Source organism: Aquarana catesbeiana, linkage group LG03 (assembly GCF_042186555.1).
Source record: "Aquarana catesbeiana isolate 2022-GZ linkage group LG03, ASM4218655v1, whole genome shotgun sequence".
Taxonomy (NCBI): domain Eukaryota; kingdom Metazoa; phylum Chordata; class Amphibia; order Anura; family Ranidae; genus Aquarana; species Aquarana catesbeiana.
In genome coordinates this window covers 317,906,190-317,925,091 of record NC_133326.1, presented here as the reverse complement: position 1 = coordinate 317,925,091, position 18,902 = coordinate 317,906,190, and the positions used below count along the sequence as shown (strand labels likewise).

The 18,902-nt window shown below is 40.6% G+C and overlaps 1 protein-coding gene across 2 annotated transcripts in view; it reads right to left on the bottom strand.

Annotated features, from left to right (window-relative positions):
* The window catches only part of LOC141132216 (sodium-coupled monocarboxylate transporter 1-like), a 114,131-nt gene extending 97,216 nt beyond the window's left edge, over positions 1-16,915 (bottom strand). For both annotated transcript variants that reach the window (XM_073620378.1, XM_073620379.1), the window contains exons 1-2: positions 16,497-16,915; positions 6,675-6,740 (exon numbers count right to left, since the gene is read on the bottom strand). In XM_073620378.1, coding sequence (XP_073476479.1) covers positions 6,675-6,740; positions 16,497-16,847 — 417 coding nt within the window. In that variant the 5' untranslated portion in view covers positions 16,848-16,915. The remainder of the gene's footprint in view (positions 1-6,674; positions 6,741-16,496) is intronic.
* Positions 16,916-18,902: the final 1,987 nt, after the last annotated feature.

The window sequence follows — 18,902 nt, the reverse complement described above, 5'->3', positions numbered from 1 at the left end:
GCTGTACAAGGGAATAAAGGGAGCTTGTGTAATGGTAGATGCAGGTACATATAGCAGTGTACTGTATTTAAAGGTATATTAAATTATCTTTTAATGAAGACTTTTGGCCCATTTGTGAGGCATGTAAATACAAACACAAGATCACAAGATTGCCTCCGTGATTTGCCTAAAACAACATGAAAACAATAATTCATATATCAAAAGAGGAAAGCATGTTTTCCTGATGCCAACGTGGCAGCATACATGTAATATAGCTCCGCCCCTATATCCACCCACAGGACCTGTTTAGCTCTGTAAAAGTCTGAGAGCTACCTCCCCCATTTTCTCCTTTTTATCCTCAAAGATCAACACCTTCAGACCGTTACACTCAGGATAAGCTCTTACCTGCTGACTACGTCGGAGTCCGTTTGAGTTCAGCCTCTCCCAAACGCGGTCCCACATCTTAGGCTGCTAAATGCACCAACAAGGTGGGGAGCCCCTTCTGGTGGTCTTTTGGGGCTGAGGTGTTCTCCAATTAGAGACGCCAATCCTCTTGTGGCATGCCTGCTGTGGAGTTCATATAAAGCAGCTGGGACAGCATGGCGTCTATGGAGTTCTGTCACAGGTTTGACTTTCTTTCCAAATTGATAATTCCTTTGTGTCTCTGATGTCTTTTCGCTTTCTCTCTCTCTTTTTACTATATTATTTCCATGATTGATGATAAGCCCTGCAGCTTCCCTCTCCCTCCCGAGGCGAGCGCGTGGCTTTCCCCTCCCTATAGCCCGGCCGCGTCAGCCTTGAGCAGGCCCGCTCTTTGAGGTGGTCGCAAATGCCAGCGGCCATGTTTTTTAAACCTAGAGATGCTGGCGAATGCGCGATGCTCCGCGAGGATGCAGCGGCCATCTTAGAAGAGGGAAAAGGTTTCCCTTGGATGGCAAGGACCTCCTGGATAGGAGGGGGTGGAGCCACTCATAAAGCACCCTATTTAAAGGGCATAGATACAAAGAAAAGATGCCATTTGATTTTGGCATCAGGACAAGCAGAAACTCTGCAGAGGAGCAGCCAGAGACAGGTGAGTGAGGGTGATAGCAGGATGAATTAATTGTTGGGGATGGAAGGTCTTTGCCCAGACTTCTTTTTACCTAAATTTTCTTTTCCTTTAAAAAAAAAAGGGATATGTGTGTGTATATATATATATATATATATATATATATATATATATATACACACATGTGTGTGTTTTTCTCTTCTCTTTCTCTCTTATTTTATCTTATTTTCCCTCTCTGTTGCCATGCAGTCCCCATTGCATCTTTCGGTTCTCCCATCAGCATGAGCCTACTGCTGCATAACCAAGACCATGCACTATCAGGTAAGAAGAAGATGCGGAAGAAAAGAGTGCGTTTTGCCCTGACGAGCGTGCCTTCTTGTCTATTTCAGACCTGGCCGCTCGCACTCCCGCTCTAGGAGGTCCAGAGACCCTCTGGATCATCAGGAATTTTCCAGGGCAGAAAGTGACTCCTCCAGTCCTGACAGACCCCAGTACAAGGGACGCAAATGTAAGCTTAAAAGAAAGCACACAGCTTCTCCTCCAAGGGCTCAGCTCCCGAAAGGCAAATGTTGGTCATGTGGAGATGAACCCATGCCAGGAAAGCTAATTTGCAGCAACTACTTCAGATAGCTTGCCATAGACCAGGAGTATGAGAGTCAGCAGGTGTCAACCTTGCTCAAGAAAGTAGTCCGCAACTCCCTGGCAGAATTTTCCAGTTGTCTCAGACAACCAGGGACAGAAGTGGATGAGCAGAGTGTGGGCCTTGCACAAGGTCTAAACCAAGCGATTCAACCCTCTCTAACTAGAGAGGTACCAGGCCCTTCAGGGGTGACTCCAGCCCAGCGGATTAGGTGGGCTGATTCGCCAGACCCAGTATTACAGCCAACCTTTCAAGCAGAGGGAGAAGATACTGCCTCCTCCTCGGCAGAGGATCCTGAAGGTGGAGGCTTTGAATTTACAATGGTGCAAGGCAGTAAAAGCTGCATTGGAATGGGAAGACCCAGAACCTACTCCAAGGAAGGAGAAAACGTATTATTCCCACCTAAAGAAGCAGGTAGCTACCTTTCCTCTTATTACAGAAATAAGAGGCCTGTTTCAAAAGGAATGGGAGAAAGGAGAGAGAAAATAATTTTCTAATAATAACTAACAGGTTGCAGAAATTGTATCCAGTCACGGAAGAGGATGCAGCGTCTTTATCTAACCCACCGACGATGGATGCAGCAGTTACTAGACTGGCAAAGAATGTGACACTTCCAATGGAAGACTCTTCCTCCTTCTGTGACATCTTGGATAGACGCATCATCTCAGACTTAAGAAAGTCCTACCTCGTGGCAAGTGTTGCCTGTAAGCCCGCTGTGGCAATAAAATCAGTAGCAAGCACTATGCGAGTGTGGGCACAGAACCTGGAGTATGCAATTAATAACCAGCTGCCAAAAGAAAAAATCATCAAGGCTCTTAATGAGATAAAGCTCTCGCCAGATATTATGGGAGAGGCAGCTTTAGACATCATCATGACTTCCAGAGCCATGCTTAGCTCAGTCACAGCCAAAAGAGCTCTGTGGCTAAAACCCTGGGCGGCTGACCCATCCTCAAAGCAGAACTGCTGCAAGCTGCCTTTTGATGGGAAGGCACTTGTTTGGCCAAAAGCTGGAGACTGCCATCTCCAGGGTTACAGGAGGAAAACTAGGCTTTTTACCCCAAGTTTGGAAGTCCAGACTCCAGAGGGGGCGACCAACCAGAGGGGCACCAAATATGTACCGGGATTTCTGAGGTTTTCGTCCATCCAAGGGTTCCAGAAAGGTTTGGAGGGGTACGCAGTCAACCTTTCTTAGATCACAGAAAGCTAAGGTCCCTACGGCTCCCTCAGGTACTGAGAAGCCCTTTGGACACCATGCCCGCCCAGGGGGAGGAGGTTGGGGCCAGGCTGCTCAAATGTGCCCAGGTCTGGCAAAACAGCTGTCAAGATCAGTGGGTGCAGTCCACAGTGGCGAAAAGCCAATAATGGTGGTTCAAACAGCAGCCACCAGAATACTCCTTCACCCCCACCAAGACAACCCAGTCACCTCCAAAGTTAGCTGCTTTTCAGGAGTACATCAACATCCTGCTGCTTCAAGGAGCAATCATATCAGTCCCGGCCTGTCAAAGGTTTACAGGCTTTTACTCGCCACTCTTCCTGGTCCAGAAATAAATGGGGTGCTCCCCTCACCAGCGACCATTTCTAGTCTCATAGATCCACCGTTAGATAGTTTCAGCTATCAACTTTGACACTTTTTACAGTCCCTTCAGAAGACATCATATGTCCCTAGAGACCTGACCCCCTTTGAATTGCTATGTAAAACAGAGGAACCTTCACGACATACTCTCTCTATGATATATAGTTACCTGACTAACCAGACCGAAGAGCCAGCCCCGTAATTTGTTTCTCATTGGGAAAGGGATTTAGAGATTTAGTTTTCACCACGGCAAGTAGATAAAATGTTGACTTTGGCACATAAGTCCTCTATTGCAAATCAATACCAAGAAATTGGATACAAAATTGTGTCCTGATGGTATAAAGTCCCCTACATACTTCACAAGATGGATGGAGCCACTTCGGATAGGTGCTGGAGGTGCAATGCAGATACTGGCACGATTATGCATATTTTTTGGACCTGTCCGTTACTGAGGTCATTCGGGGAGGAGGTAACAACTACAATTAGAAACTTGACAGCTGTTGGCCTGAAAGACAATCCGGCTGCGTGCCTTTTACATGTGACAGAGAGATCCATTCGGAAGTATAAAAAAACCTTGACAATACAGCTTCTTAATAGAGCAATCTCAGCCGCCAACGAGGATCCTGTGGTATTCTAAAGTTCAGTGTATACTCCGTATGGAGGAATTGACTGCCACCCTCCATAATACAGAGGAATTAATATGGAACAAATGGAGGCCATGGAGATATTTCATGGGTACAAATGCGTATCTACAGGAGGTGGCTGAGTCTGCGATATCAGGGAACTAAGTAACTATGACAATGAACACGATATTGAGACCCCGTTTAACTCACCTTACCTCCCTTCCCCCCCCCTTTTTTTTTTTTTATTTTTTTTCTTTTTTTTCTTTTTCTTCTATTTCCTCTTTCCTTTTCTTTTCTTCTCCTTTTCTCCTTTTTATCTTTTTCTTTGCTATTTTTTTTTTCTGTTTTTTTTTTTCTTTTTATTAATGATAATACAGCCGTAATCTCGGCTGTTATATGTATAGAGAACATAAGATACATTGAGTTTGCAATTTAGGTTGTCGAAATGGTGACATATGTTCACATATTTAAAGGATCAGATATGTATACTATTAACTTGGCAAATGTGCAGGGGGCTCTCTGAGGCCTTCTGGTCTTTCATAGCCTTATAGGAATTATATAGACGATGTAGTTGTTATTTTTTTAACGAAATTGTTTTCAAGTCATGTAATGCCTTTAACGTATGGAACGATTTGGCTAAGATGTGTATGTTTAAGGAATTGACGTATTTCGTGGTATGCTAAGGAACTTTGTCTTAAAATAAATAAATAAAGAATCTTATAAATAAACGGGGGCTTCAGACCAGTGATCGACCTCGTGAAGCTGAACCAATTTATCCGGGTAGAACGTTTCAAGATGGAGTCTCTCCATACTGTAATCCAGATAATTCAACTAAAAGACTGGATGATTTTGGTGGACTTACAGGGTGCCTACCTGCATGTCCTGATTCTTTAGTCATACCAACAGTTACTCAGGTTCGCAGTGGGGGACAGGCATTACCAATTGGTCTGCCTTCCCTTCAGCATATCCACTTCTCGAAAATTCACCAAGGTTCTGATTGCAGTCTTGGCCCCACTGAGGGAGAAAGGTCTCAGAGTCCATCATTTCTTGGATGACTTCATCATCCTGGCCCAGGACCAAGACCTTTTGCGGACGCAGAATAACCTCCTGCTGTCCACCTTATGGTCATTCGGCTGGATAAGCAACTATCAAAAAAGCCAGCTGGAACCTACACAGAATATGGTCTACTTAGGGGCCCAGTTCAATACTCAGGTGGCCACAGTTTCTTTGCCTTTTCAGAAAATCCCACAAATCAGGGAAAAGTTCTAACAGGCATTGCTGCACCAGTGATGTCAGCATCCCAGTGCATGACTCTCCTCGGGACGATGGCTTCATGTATCCCAATGATCACCTGGGCTCACTGGAAATTCAGAGTTTTCCAACAGGGCTTCCTGATACAGTGGAAGAGGGTTCGTCTAGACCAGCCCATCACGAACACCAGCCAGATGCACCAGAGTCTCTGGTGGTGGATGAGACAAGAAACGCTAGTACAGCATTGTCCATTAGGGCCGCAGCCATGGATCATTGTTACCACAGATGTCATTGCAGCAGGTTGGTGTGCCACCTGCGAACAACTCAAGATCCAGGGCAGATAGGAATTTCCTACTCAGGGCCTAGTTTCCAATATTCTGGAACTTCGTGCAGCATTTATGTCGTTAGCCACCTTGCTGCCTCACATACAGGGTGTCGGAACTCCAAGCATTGGGGGCAGCTGAACCTTATACCATATTCTTCCCAGACAGGGTTGTTCTGAGACAATTGGATCATTTTGTCCCAAAAGTGGCATCAGTATTTTATCTCTCCAGTGAATGGGTGCTTCCAGCCTTCCCAGCGGAATCAGATACTGATCTGTACGATATGGACATTCCAAAAGTTCTCAAAGCCTATTTCCAGGCTACTTCTGCATTCAGACGTTCTGACAGACTTTTCATCATACCTTGCCGGACAATTTAAAGGGAAAGAGGCCTCGGCCAAAACCATCTCGGCCTGGATAGTAAAAACTATTCACCAAGCATATAGAGCAGCCAGGAAGGATCCTCGGGAGGTGGTTAGAGTTCACTCGACCAGGGCGATGTCTTCTTCTTGGGTGGCACGGGCAGGAGTGTCTCTGGAGACAGTCTGCAAAGTGGGTAGCTGGTCATCACATCATACGTTCTTAAAACACTAAAAGGTGGATCCAGCAGCTCTTACTACAGTAGTGTTTGGGAGGAAAACTATCCAAGCTTCTATGTCTATTGTCAAATAAAGACTAAGTTTGCAACAATAAACCCTCCATCTCAAAAGCTCATTATTTATCATATGTATGCTGCCATGTTGGCGTCAGGAAAATGGAAAATTGTATCAAATACTTACCATAATTTTCCTTTCCTGATGCCAATACATGGCAGCATACACACCCTCCCTCTAATCTTTGTGCTTTATACGGAGAATAGGGGAGGTGGCCCTCAGTCAGACTTTTATAGAGCTAAACAGGTCCTGTGGGTGGATATAGGGGCAGAGCTATATCATATGTATGCTGCCATGTATTGGCGTCAGGAAAGGAAAATTACACTAAGTATTTGATACAATTTTTTTCATTATTGTGGCTCTTGTTTATTTAGAAGCAATATGTAGTAACACTTAGCAATCATCTTTCATTATTTGATAACTCTAAAATCATGAAGAAATAATCTTATCTAGCAGCTATTGCTTACCGCAATTACGAGTATATGAAGTGTCTCTTATTATATTTCCAATATACAGCATATAAATTATGTTTTAGATAGCATAGCAAAGAAATACATTAAGATCTTTTAACTCAGCATAACTCACCATTTCAATGATAAAAATGACTGTTCCCAAGATCCGTACAACTTTGCTGAAGCGAAGTTCTAAGTACTGTAGGAGAGTACATAAATAGCTTAAATACATGTAAAGAAATTCTTAGGATAAGACTGCTTTCTCCCTACTGAACACTATAACTCAAGCATTCCAAACCACACTGTTATTAAATGGTGCTGAAGCCATGTCCTTAAAGCAAGGTTTTAATGCTGCTCACAGACTGTGTTCTGGAAATTTAACCATACACTTGGACAATTACACTTTCAGATCCTAACCTGTGCAGAAATTTTCCTGCTTCGACCTAAGCACCAGCCATCAGAGAGTGATCATCCCTGGAGTAGGTTAACTGAGCAGCTCAAAATAGAGGAAATGTAGGTGCCAACAGGTTCAAACACCCTATGTCTGAATTGAATGGTCCATATAAAATCATATAAAGTCCTCGAAGATACATAAAATAATCCAGAAGATCATGCACCAGGGCTGCTCTTTTACTGAGTAGAAGCAGACTCTCTCTACAGAATACACAAAACAAATGGAAAAGCACCTCTAAGTGAAGACTGTATAAAATAGTTTAACTAAAATCAAAGTGCCACTTGACAACTCACATAGAAAGGTGATTGCGCATGCTCTGAAACACATCGCTGTCCTGACTCCAGTGACATCATCCTGCTTACGCTGTGGGTCACGTGTGCATTCCAGTGCCATCTTGAAAGAATCCCCTTCTTAACTAATAACACCACAAAACAACTTATTCACTTCCTGGTTATCTCTTGCCTTTACTACTGTAAGTCTTTTCTTGCTGGCCTACCTTTACATAGGCTATCCCCCTTCAGTCTATCATGAATGCTGCTGCTAGACTTATACACCTTACTAACCGATCCATGGCTGCTGCCCCTTTTTGGCAATCCCTTCACTGGCCTCCACTAGCCCAATACATAAAATTCTAAATACCAACCACAACATACAAAGCCAACCACAACAGTGCACCCGGGTACATTACTAACTCCATCTCGAGATATCACCCGAATCGTCCTCTCTGCTCCTTCCAAAGACATCTTGCTCTCTAGCTCCCTTGTCACCTCCTCCCAGGACTTCTCCAGAACCTATCCCATCCTCTGAAACACCCTACCCCAGTATGTCAGTTAGCTTATACCCTGTCCGCCTTTAGGCGATCCTTGAAAACTCATTTATTTAGGAAAGCCTACCCAACCTCCACCTGAAAATTGTACATTGGTCACCTCCATCAGCTCATCCTCTGCAGCTTTTACCTTTTTGTAGCACCTTCCCCTACCTTTAGATTGTAAGCTACGTGAGCAGATCCCTCCTATTCCTTCTGTATTAAATTGTATTGTAATTGTACTGTCCCCCTTTACATTGTAAAGCGCTGCGCAAACTGTTGGTGCTATATACATCCTGTATAATAATAATAATAATCTAGCCGGCTTCCCTGTACACATGGCTGCATGATAGTGAACCCTGGTGGCTCCCCAGCGGCTTATCCACCACAGCATTCTGGACTTACTCTTATCTGATGAGCCCATTAAATACTTTTCTATGTGAGATGTCAATTGCCACTTTTATTTGAATTAAAATATTTTATACAGTCTGCACTTAGAGGTGCTTTTCCATTTGTTTTGTGTAATTGAGCAGCTAATCCTTTACACCAGGGGTAGGCAACCTCGGCCCTCCAGCTGTTTTGAAACTACAAGTCCCATGAGACATTACAAGACCCCGACAATCACAGGCATGACTCCTAGAGGTAGAGGTATGATGGGATTTGTAGTTTCACCACAGCTAGAGGGCCGAGGTTGCCTACTCCTACTTTACACACACAGTAACTTGCCATCACGTGTCATCATAGTAGCTTGCCACTCACATTGTTCTTTATTACAACCTTTGAAGAAGTTAAAAGTACTTAGAAAGGTTCACCTGGACTTGGTTCAGTGAAGAGTCCAATCTAATGTATCTGAGTCACCGGCTCTCAATAATGCCTGTCTCTCATTAACCTTAGTAGTTTTGATGTCAGAGCTGCAGTTGCCACCCATGCAGCTTTTTGTTGGACCCCAAGAGAGGGTTGCAGACCTCTCTAGACCAATTAAAATGGTCTGAGGGGCATGCTGAAGGATGCTCAGGATTATTTTGCTATGCTTCAGCAGACACACTCTGACTGCCAATTACTATAAGTCCATGCACATTTCTATCTAAAAAGTTTCACAATCCGATAACCAAAATATTAGTTAACAGAGGGAAACTGATTTATTAGAGGTCAACTTTGATAGGGATCTGATGCACATCTTCCTTAGGAGGTTAAATGTGTCCTAAAAGTTATTTGTACTTTTCACTTGTGTATTTGGTGTCTAACTTATTGGCATCTTCACATGCATCAGTGTAACAACTTTTTATGAATTTAACTCTATTACTGCGTCTGTTATGTCTCATTAACCAGAGTTCAGAGCTAGAGATATATTAAAGTTCAGTTTTAGTTCAAATAAAACCAGACTTAAAAATGTTTATTGCTTCTAGATTGTTTCGTAAAATGTTTATGACAGCAATTTATGACCATTTACAACTGGGCCCATCAAGAGTCTTTTTCAGGCTCTGTTATATATCAAATTGTGTCTAAAGTTGGCAGTGTTCTTTTACTTTCTTTGGCTGCCCTCCATAGACATGAAATTTAAATCTGACCATTTTTGTCATTGACTTGTACATTTTTGAGAAATTAGGGTGGTATTATATTCAATACAACTTCTTAATACTGTCCACACTGTTTGGAGGTCATAAGACCTCATTATTGTCTCATGCATGTTATAATTTGATTATAGATTTGGATCTACCAACTAATTGCTGTAAGGTTCTGCCTGGTTGGATGCAAGTGAGTTTTTCAGGTATACTCAACACTGTCTCATTTTGGTATATCTAAACAGGATTGTAGAATCAGATTGTAACATGTTTGGTTGGCTTTACATTATACTGCAATATTCTTATCTTTCTCCTAAGATCTGTGTATAACACCTCACCAGAGGATTTTCAGGATGAGACATGCCTTAAAAAGGGTTTTCTGGCTGCAGGGATCATCTTCTGCATAATTCCCATACAGTCCTTTCCACATAGGAGCATTTGAAAGAGGACATTTTTCTGCATTTGAACTTAGGAACTTGTGGTACTGTTCCATGAAGTTGAACATTTTACATTAGTGATGGGCAACCTGTTGAATTTTGCATCACATGTTGTTCACACTACAGTATTTTCTATTTCAAATTGGACCTGGCATAGTACATAATTGTCATGCTAAATAAGTGCATGTTATGTCATGTGTAATTGTAAAGATCAGCACACACCCCAATTACAATCTGATTGTACATTCTCACTTAAATCTACCAACAACCATGTAATGCAATGGTCCTACCGATAATATAACAATTTAATGCACTGTTTTGGCAGGTATATTATATAGTTTTGGCTGGCTTCAGGCCATGGTAGTCTGTTGTGGTGAATTAATGCACGTGTGTTATGCCACTTGTTAACATGTATTGCATTAAGACAGCCCATCCATTATCATTATGCATTGGCTGTCAAGACATGGAAAGGGACCAAAAATGTACATGACTTTTTTTGTAACTTGGTACACCACTTGGTACACCACAATGCTTGGCAATAACTACCTTCTACTACACAGGGAAACTTTTATTTCAGGAATTATTTTTAGTGATAGAGTCATATAAAGGAGATTTTATAGAGAATGTACAATCAGATTATAATGTGTATGGTCAACTTACCACTAACAGTTATGTATTACCTCCCTCAGGGATCATAGTACTCCCCCCGGTAATGCCTTCATATGCTTTTCTCTCTCCAGAAGGTCAGCATCATCTTTGTTCAGTCATCATCCAAGGTCTAATTCTTGGACTGAAATATTGACTTAGAGATGGCACAGTAAATACTGGTGCCTGGACAGTTATAAGCTGTAATCACAAATGTCTGACACAGATCAAACCCTGCTGCAGCTTCTCACCTTGTAACTTGCTACAAATTTAGCGTGTTGCAGTTAAATTGATGACTGGGGTGAAATAGACCCACTCACACCATTGTGCTGGGGTAACGCATACATTACGTGCATTGGTGTGGCATCCCAGCACAAAACATATGTATGGTGCACCACACCAGAGCACAATGCATGGTGTCCTGCATAAGTATAACCTGCTCCAATTAAACATGCTCTGTTCTGCGTTTTTTCAGTCAGTTCATTTTGAATGTGTCAATGCCCAATAGCACATGCTTTGCAGCACACAGCATTGTAGTGTGAATTGGCCCTTAGGAAATACTTCCTCCTGCCTGCAGCAGACTATCTACTCAGACTACACCCTAGTCACTATCCTGGAACTCATTTTTTATTATAGCCAGTGGCATTTAAAACAAATTGTTGCTGTGTGTTGTTATGTCTCCAGTTGCATGGACTTATGTAACGTGTGTTTTCGGAAGCCCCTGAGCCCCTGTCCCCTTTATATATAAGACCAACTGTTTCAACATAACACATCATTGTTTTGTTTGCTTTTAGGTTTTATTGCTGTGATATTGTATGTGTACCTTGTATACTTTTTGTTATTTCCAGCGCTTCAAGCGCTACTGTTGTTATGTAGGCACTGCAATCTTTTCAATAAAAAAATATTGAACAAGATAGATTTGAACCACTTAACAGCATTAAATCAAGGTAATTACCACTCCAGGTGGTATCGCTTGTATTCACTTAACAGCATTGTCAGTAACGTGCACCATTAAACAGATAAGTAAAAGTCAAGGTATTATTAAACCTACTCTACTGCATATGAAAAACAACATTTATCCCTTTTAAACAAAAATGCCCTTTGAGAACAAAAAACAAAAACGTAAGACTGGTGTAAGGGAAATATAGAAGGGGATTGTGGTGAAAGAGAGAAAAGATTTACAGGTATCAACCTCGCCCCTAACCCCGCATTGGTCCTCCTCAACTTAGGGATGGATAACATACCCACAAAGCACAGATGTGTAATCACCCATGTCCTTATAGCAGCACGCCTAACCATTACCTCAAAATGTAAAACAGACGCAGTACCTAACATAACCAACATAATAAATAGAGTAAATACCCAATATCTCTATGAAAAGTTCTTTGCACATTCATCTAACTCAATACTTCAATTCACAGCTAAATGGCTGCTATGGTCCACAAGCTTTCCAGAGACTCCTCCTTGATACACTGGTATCTCAACCAGCATAATACTTAATGATATTGATTACCATTTCAACGGTGGTAATTCCAAGTCTTTATTTTATTTACTCACTCTAATACTTTATTATTTTGATCCTTATCCTTTTACCTTGTTCTGAAGTACAATAATATATATATACTGTAATGCATAAACGACAAAACAATGATCGATAATGGGTAACTGTCCTGTTGTTACATGTGCATAGGTGAACTATAGGATGGGTTGTGTTGTTTTCCTCCCTGGCACAGTTTGTTCCCAGATGGGGTGCCTGAAAATGGGGGGACATCACTCTCCACCCTACTATTGACAAATACTGTAATATGTACTCTTCACCTAGGTATCCTTGTTCACTATGTCATACAACTCCCTTCAAAGTATTCTGGGAAATGTGTTATAATGTATGACAGTTATGTCTAATGCTGCGTACACATGAGCGGACTTTTCGACCGGACTGGTCCGATGGACAGAGTCTGGTGGACAATTCGACAGTGTGTGGGCTTCATCGGACCTGCAGCGGACTTTTACGGTCAAAAATCTGACGGACTTTAGATTTGGAACATGTTTCAAATCTTTCCGATGGACTCGAGTCCGGTCGAAAAGTCCGCTCGTCTGTATGCTAGTCCGACGGACAAAAACCGACGCTAGGGCAGCTATTGGCTACTGGCTATGAACTTCCTTATTTTAGTCCGGTCGTACGTCATCACGTACGAATCCGTCAGACTTTGGTGTGATCGTGTGTAGGCAAGTCCGTTCGTTGGAAAAGTCCGTCAGAAATCCGCAGAAAGTCCGTTGGATAGACCGTCGGACCAGTCCGTTCGAAAAGTCTGCACATGTGTACGCTGCATTAGTGTACTTTCTATTTGTTTATGTGAAAACTTTATTAAAAAACAATGAAATGTAAGTGAGAAAAGATATAAAAAATGGCAGAAAATTCATCATCTTTTGGCATCAAAGATAACTGTAAAATTAAGTTGAAGTTTAATTCAATGATGGGCTACTTGTTAAATTTTGTATTGTACATAAAAAAACTACATTTTTAATAGGCTATAACATAATGAATAAAACAGGGCCAGGTAACTGCAGAATAAAGACCTGTCAAGCTTGCCCTCTTAAGCAGATCAGGGGGATCTACCTTTAATGTTAAATGTGATGAATCAAATTTTTTGGGAAGGTAGCCCAAACCTTCTTAATTGAAAGATAAGATTTTAATTTTATTTTTAAAAATGCTAGGGTCATAAAGATCTCATAAAATATTTAATATGAACATAACATAAAAGCTCAGATGCTGGAGCTTGAGTTTCTGAAATAACTTGATACCATCTGGAGCTAGTAATTTTATTCATTACAGGTACTTATATAGCGCTGACCATTTATGCAGCACACACACATATTTATATATATATATATATATATATATATATATATATATACAGTATATATATATGTACATTCTCATCATTCTCTGCCCTGAAGGAGCTTACAATCTAAGGTCCCTAGCTTACATTCATACACATACTAGCGCCAATAGGCCAATTTATACAGAATCCAGTTAACCTACCAGCATGTCTTTTAGAGTGTAGGAGGAAACCTAGTACCCAGAGGAAACCTGCTCAGGCAGAGAGAGACCATGCAAACTTCAGGTAGTTAATGCCGTGGTTGGGAATTAAATCGGCAACCAGAGTGCTACCAGGTAGAAGTAATAACCACTTAGCAACTGTACTGCCCTTTTATAGTGTATGTACGCATGAAGCCTGATGCAGTCTACCAGGAAACACTAAGAGCATATAATAGTTCTGGGGAAAACAGTAAATTGCTTTGGATAATAGTTTATTGTAGGGTAAACTAAGTCTCTAAAGTAAAGTAATAATTGCCAAGCCATTAGTCCAGTGTCTTCTCTTGCCTTGGTTTACCAGAGGCTATATACACAGTATTTTTTCTATTGATCCTGGAACAAGCCAGAAAATGTGATCAGACTAAAGTTTGGAAATTTTTGCCTGACTGTTCATACAAAAAATCTTGTTAGTACATTCAATAAAGCCATCAGAAACAACTGTCAATCAAATGTACTTCAATTTTTTTTTGTTTTTAACATTCAATTTTGTAATGAATGGAATAATTTTTTTCTTCACTATGGTTGAAAACGACAATCAATTTGAAATAATATTCCAAAAATAAAAATTTTGAAAAATTATGAAGACAAAATTCTACTAGTGTATGGCCAGCGTTACCCTTGGCTTCTATTATTTCTATCAGAGTGTCAGGGTCTTCTAGTATTTTAGTATTTTACTTTAGCTGGAGCAGCCACAGAAGATTTAAAGCTAAATTCACTTAACTATAATACATATGTTATTTACCATGACAATAATTTATATTAGCCATGTGACTATGGTTTTCAGGTCTCAGTGGCTCTCATTGCTGAAAATAACAATTGTAACAGCAAGTCATTCAACAACAAACAAAAAATCCAATGGAAGAGTGAATTACTTCATCTGCATTTAGTTGTCCACATATCCAAATGGTCAACACATATCAAAACAGAGATATCTGCTGTTATACAAAACCTACTGGATTCATAATCTACTAATCCACTGAAGATTTTCTCTCTCTCTCAGGCTCTGAACTAGAATTCAGTAAATCTCTATTACTCATGGAAAACCCTATCACACTGTCTCCTTAGCATTTTCTCATCTATGTTGTCATATCTGTGGCTGTTGTTCTCCGCATTTGAATATTTAAGGTCAGTAAACATCAGTAATGAACCTACTCAGGTAAGAATTATAAATACATTTACAAGTTATGCGCTGCGCTTGGGTGACCCCAAAAACTAAATTAATAATAACCAACTCTGTGCTTACTAGTGCGATAATATTAAATACAAATAATATGAATGTTGAATAAATAAACAAGGTATGAAAAAACAAGTGCTTGTTACACCATAAATTAGTGCTTAATAGTGCTTGTTACACCATACATTAATCAACATAAAAAGTGCTTAGTGCTCAATATAAAGTATCCTGCTTGTTTAAATGAAAACATTAATAAATAATGAAAAAAAGTTCTCTTTGGCAATCTAAATAGTGCGTGCAAATAAAGTCCAGCAGTGATAATAAAACTATGCGTGCAGGTGGTGTTCAGCTGTGACAACAATCCAACATCATGCCGAAGATATCCTGAGTGCTGCAAAACATGCTTGAGTTCTCCTTCGTGACCCCCTTAAGCTAATGTGCTCACCTCAGAGCGTGTGACTCAGCTTCTACACTGAGTCCAAATATGCTTTGGAGCCACCCCTGGGCTCAGTTGATTATCCCCCTGATGATGACATGTGATCCCTGTGTCGAAGAGGCGTAGGGGAGGGGCCAGGACGGAGAGACTGACACGGACTTTACACCAGCGCTGTCCCAGCACAGCATACTGCACCAAACATCCAGTGATTTTGCATAGAAAGCCGTTATAGTATGGTGCACTGATGCGCCAGTGCCATGTGAGTACCCCGGTGTGGGGAGCGTTTTCTTTTAATAAAAGTATTTTGACTATATTACACTATATAGTTTCCTTTTCATTTATATGAATGGAGCCACATTGTTTCCAGCTGGAGGAGTGCAGCAGACACTGAGACTGAGCCCAGGGGTGGCTCCAAAGCGTATTTGGACTCAGGGTAGAAGCTGAGTCACACGCTCTGAGGTGAGCACATTAGCTTAAGGGGGTCACGAAGGAGAACCGGAGCATGTTTTGCAGCACTCAGGATATCTTCGGCATGATGTTGGATTGTTGTCACAGCTGAACACCACCTGCACGCATTGTTTTATTATCACTGCTGGACTTTATTTGCACGCACTATTTAGAGTGCCAAAGAGAACTTTTTTTCATTATTTATTATTTATTATTTTTTTCATTTAAACAAGCAGGATACTTTATATTGAGCACTAAGCACTTTTTATGTTGATTAAGACACTATGTATGGTGTAACAAGCACTATTAAGCACTAATTTAAGGTGTAACAAGCACTTGTTTTTTCACACCTTGTTTATTTATTCAACATTCATATTATTTGTATTTAATATTATCGCACTAGTAAGCACAGAGTTGGTTATTATTAATTTTGTTTTTGGGGTCACCCAAGTGCAGCGCATATCTTGTAAATTTATCCTTTGCACGTTATATGAAGCGTGATTAGCGCATGCAGCTGGAGGTAGCACAAGCAAGGCATAAGATCATTGTGGCTCACAGAATTTTTCCAATAAGAATTATAAATAACATTAAAAAATAAATATCTACCATTTTGGTAGTTTACCAGACCTGACTGTCCAATAGAAGTCTACCTCCAAATGTCAATCATAAGCCTCATTAGCCTAAAATAGCTGTTAACACAAAATATATGCATATCACAATCCCATTGGAGTTCTGCACAGATAGACATGCATTTACATAAACATTGTGAAATGTATTTGATTTAAAATTTTCATTTTAACTTAACTCGATCTTTAAGATCTAGGATATAGTATTAAGACTGTACATTGTAACTTGTTTTATGTGCCAAAGGCCATATAATAAATTCATTAAGATGTACCTCATAGGTGCTTGTAAGATTAAGTCTGTAAAAAACTGGAAGGAATACTTCTGCACAAATAAGTACTACCAATCCATAAGATATAGCAAAAATGCTATACATTGCTCCATAACGGTAGACATCAGCTGGAGTTCCCAGGATAGTCACTGCAGACATGAAGCTAGCAGTTAGGGACATTGCCACTGGCACTGCCGTCATACTCTTTCCTCCTGCCAGGAATTCTTGTGAAGTGGTCTTTCCTCGTCCTTCAAAGGCATAATAGACTCCAATAGCTGCAGAAATGAACAGAACAGCAGCAAACACAACATAATCCCAGGCAGAGAAGAGACCAATGTCTAGGGTGGTAGCCATTGCTTCTCGGGTGCTTTGTGATATGTGTTTAATCGAAATGACTTAAACACATGATGAACAGGTTTTACATCACAATAGACAAGGTAGGCTGGGTCACAGAACTTCATGTGCCAATGTTGATGCAATAGCCAGAGGGAATTTTTCATTATTTGGGATTAAGAATTATTGTGCTGTGTAAAATGGGATGGGTTCTATAGAGATAACATCGCTGTGAATTCAAGGCAAAAGTGATGGGCACATTGTTAAATAAATAATTTCGCTTAATCATGCTCTGTGTAATATAAATGCCTATAATTCCTACTTGATCATGCATTTACACATATGACTTTGCCTAAGCTTTTAAGAGTAGTGCTTATAAATTAAGTTCACAGCATATGCTTGTACACATAATATTGATGCATCGGGGTCAAATGACTCTGATGGCTTAAATAAGTGAAGTTCCAATAAAGTTTCTGGCAGCAGGAAGTTAAAACAGACCTAAACCTATCACTTAAGTCTAATAGAAGCTTTAACAAATTAATGTAATTTCAAAAGTTGTTTTAAAAAGCCTTTGCAGCATTAAATAATACCTCATGATCCTGCCATGAAGGTCCTTGTTTTGGCACTTGTGTTATAGATAGAGTGTGTGAGTATATGAGATATATATGTGTATATATACACACAGTATATACAAGAAGGCCGGTATGGTGGCCATGAATTTATGGGAGGAGCCCGTGGGGTATTTAAGCAGACCACTCGCCCATGCTCTTTGTCGGTTCAAGTGCGCGATACTACACGTCAGTAGGCCGACTATTCCCAGCTCACTTCGTGTTCGTGTTCTTGAGTCTGTATGCTCGGTTATAAGTGTGTCGCTGGTCTTCATCGGCGGTTCTCACTCCCTGTCGCAGGTAGGATTCAAACCTTTTTTTGCATCATATAAGAGTGTAAAAAGAGTAAATACCGCGCTAAAGAGCAAATACTAAAATACTACAGCTGCAACAAAAACCATCAAATATCTAAATGGTGAATAACAATAGTAAAAAACATAAGTGCGCTTGTAGTAAAAACACAAAAATATGACATTTGAGAAAAAAGTGCTAATAAATTATACATATGAAAAGGTGACAAGTGAAAAGAAGAGTGAATTGAGTCCATACACGGTTTAAACAGAACACTGATGGGATGAAAAAAATGAGTCCATACACAGATTAAAAACAGAAAACTTGATCAAGAGAGACAAGCCCAATATGAAAAGCCAAGCGTCCAAAATTCATCCACCTTCACCTAGAAGAGAAAAGAGGAGGAGAGAGGGTATGGAGAAGGTCCCCGGTTGGAGGGGAGTCCCAGTTGATATGTCAATGCCGCCCTTATATTTTGGTACACGGGTGTTCGCTTTGTTTTTAAACTTTAAAATGTTTAAATTTAAAATTTAAAATTTAAATTTTATATGTGTTTTCACGGCGGATGTTTGTTTTCTTTTCACTTGTCACCTTTTCATATGTGTAATTATTATCGCTTTTTTCTTAAATGTCATTTTTTTGTGTTTTTACTACAAGCGCACTTATGTTTTTTACTTTTGTATCATATGCAATGTTACGATTTGTTATGTTTTTTTCGTACTTAGCTGCCTCCAATTTGTTGTCAGTCGTGTCCCGATATCATTCGGCACAGGCATAGTACATTCGTAGGTTCCATCTGCCTTGCGTGTCATCACATCCACAAACATACGATTCACTCATAGATCCAAGGCTCCGAGCCGCTGTTGGTTGTTGTCCAACATCACTCAACACAGGCTTCACTGGTTATACGATTCACTGTCCATGGGGTCGCCGCCTCATCCATTCGAGATTATCATGTACTAATTGCATGGGTTCTGTGGCTGATTCAGGTGGTGCCACCACCTGGTGCCTTCCCTGCACTTTGATTAGCCTTGGGGGCTGGGTGGTTGGTATGTGTTCAGCTTTAGAGTAGGGGGTGGCACCTTATTACTCTCCACAGTCCGATTCATGTTGGCTTCACTTCATACACTCTACAACCGATTCGTCTCGGATCCATTTCATACACGCTACAATCCGA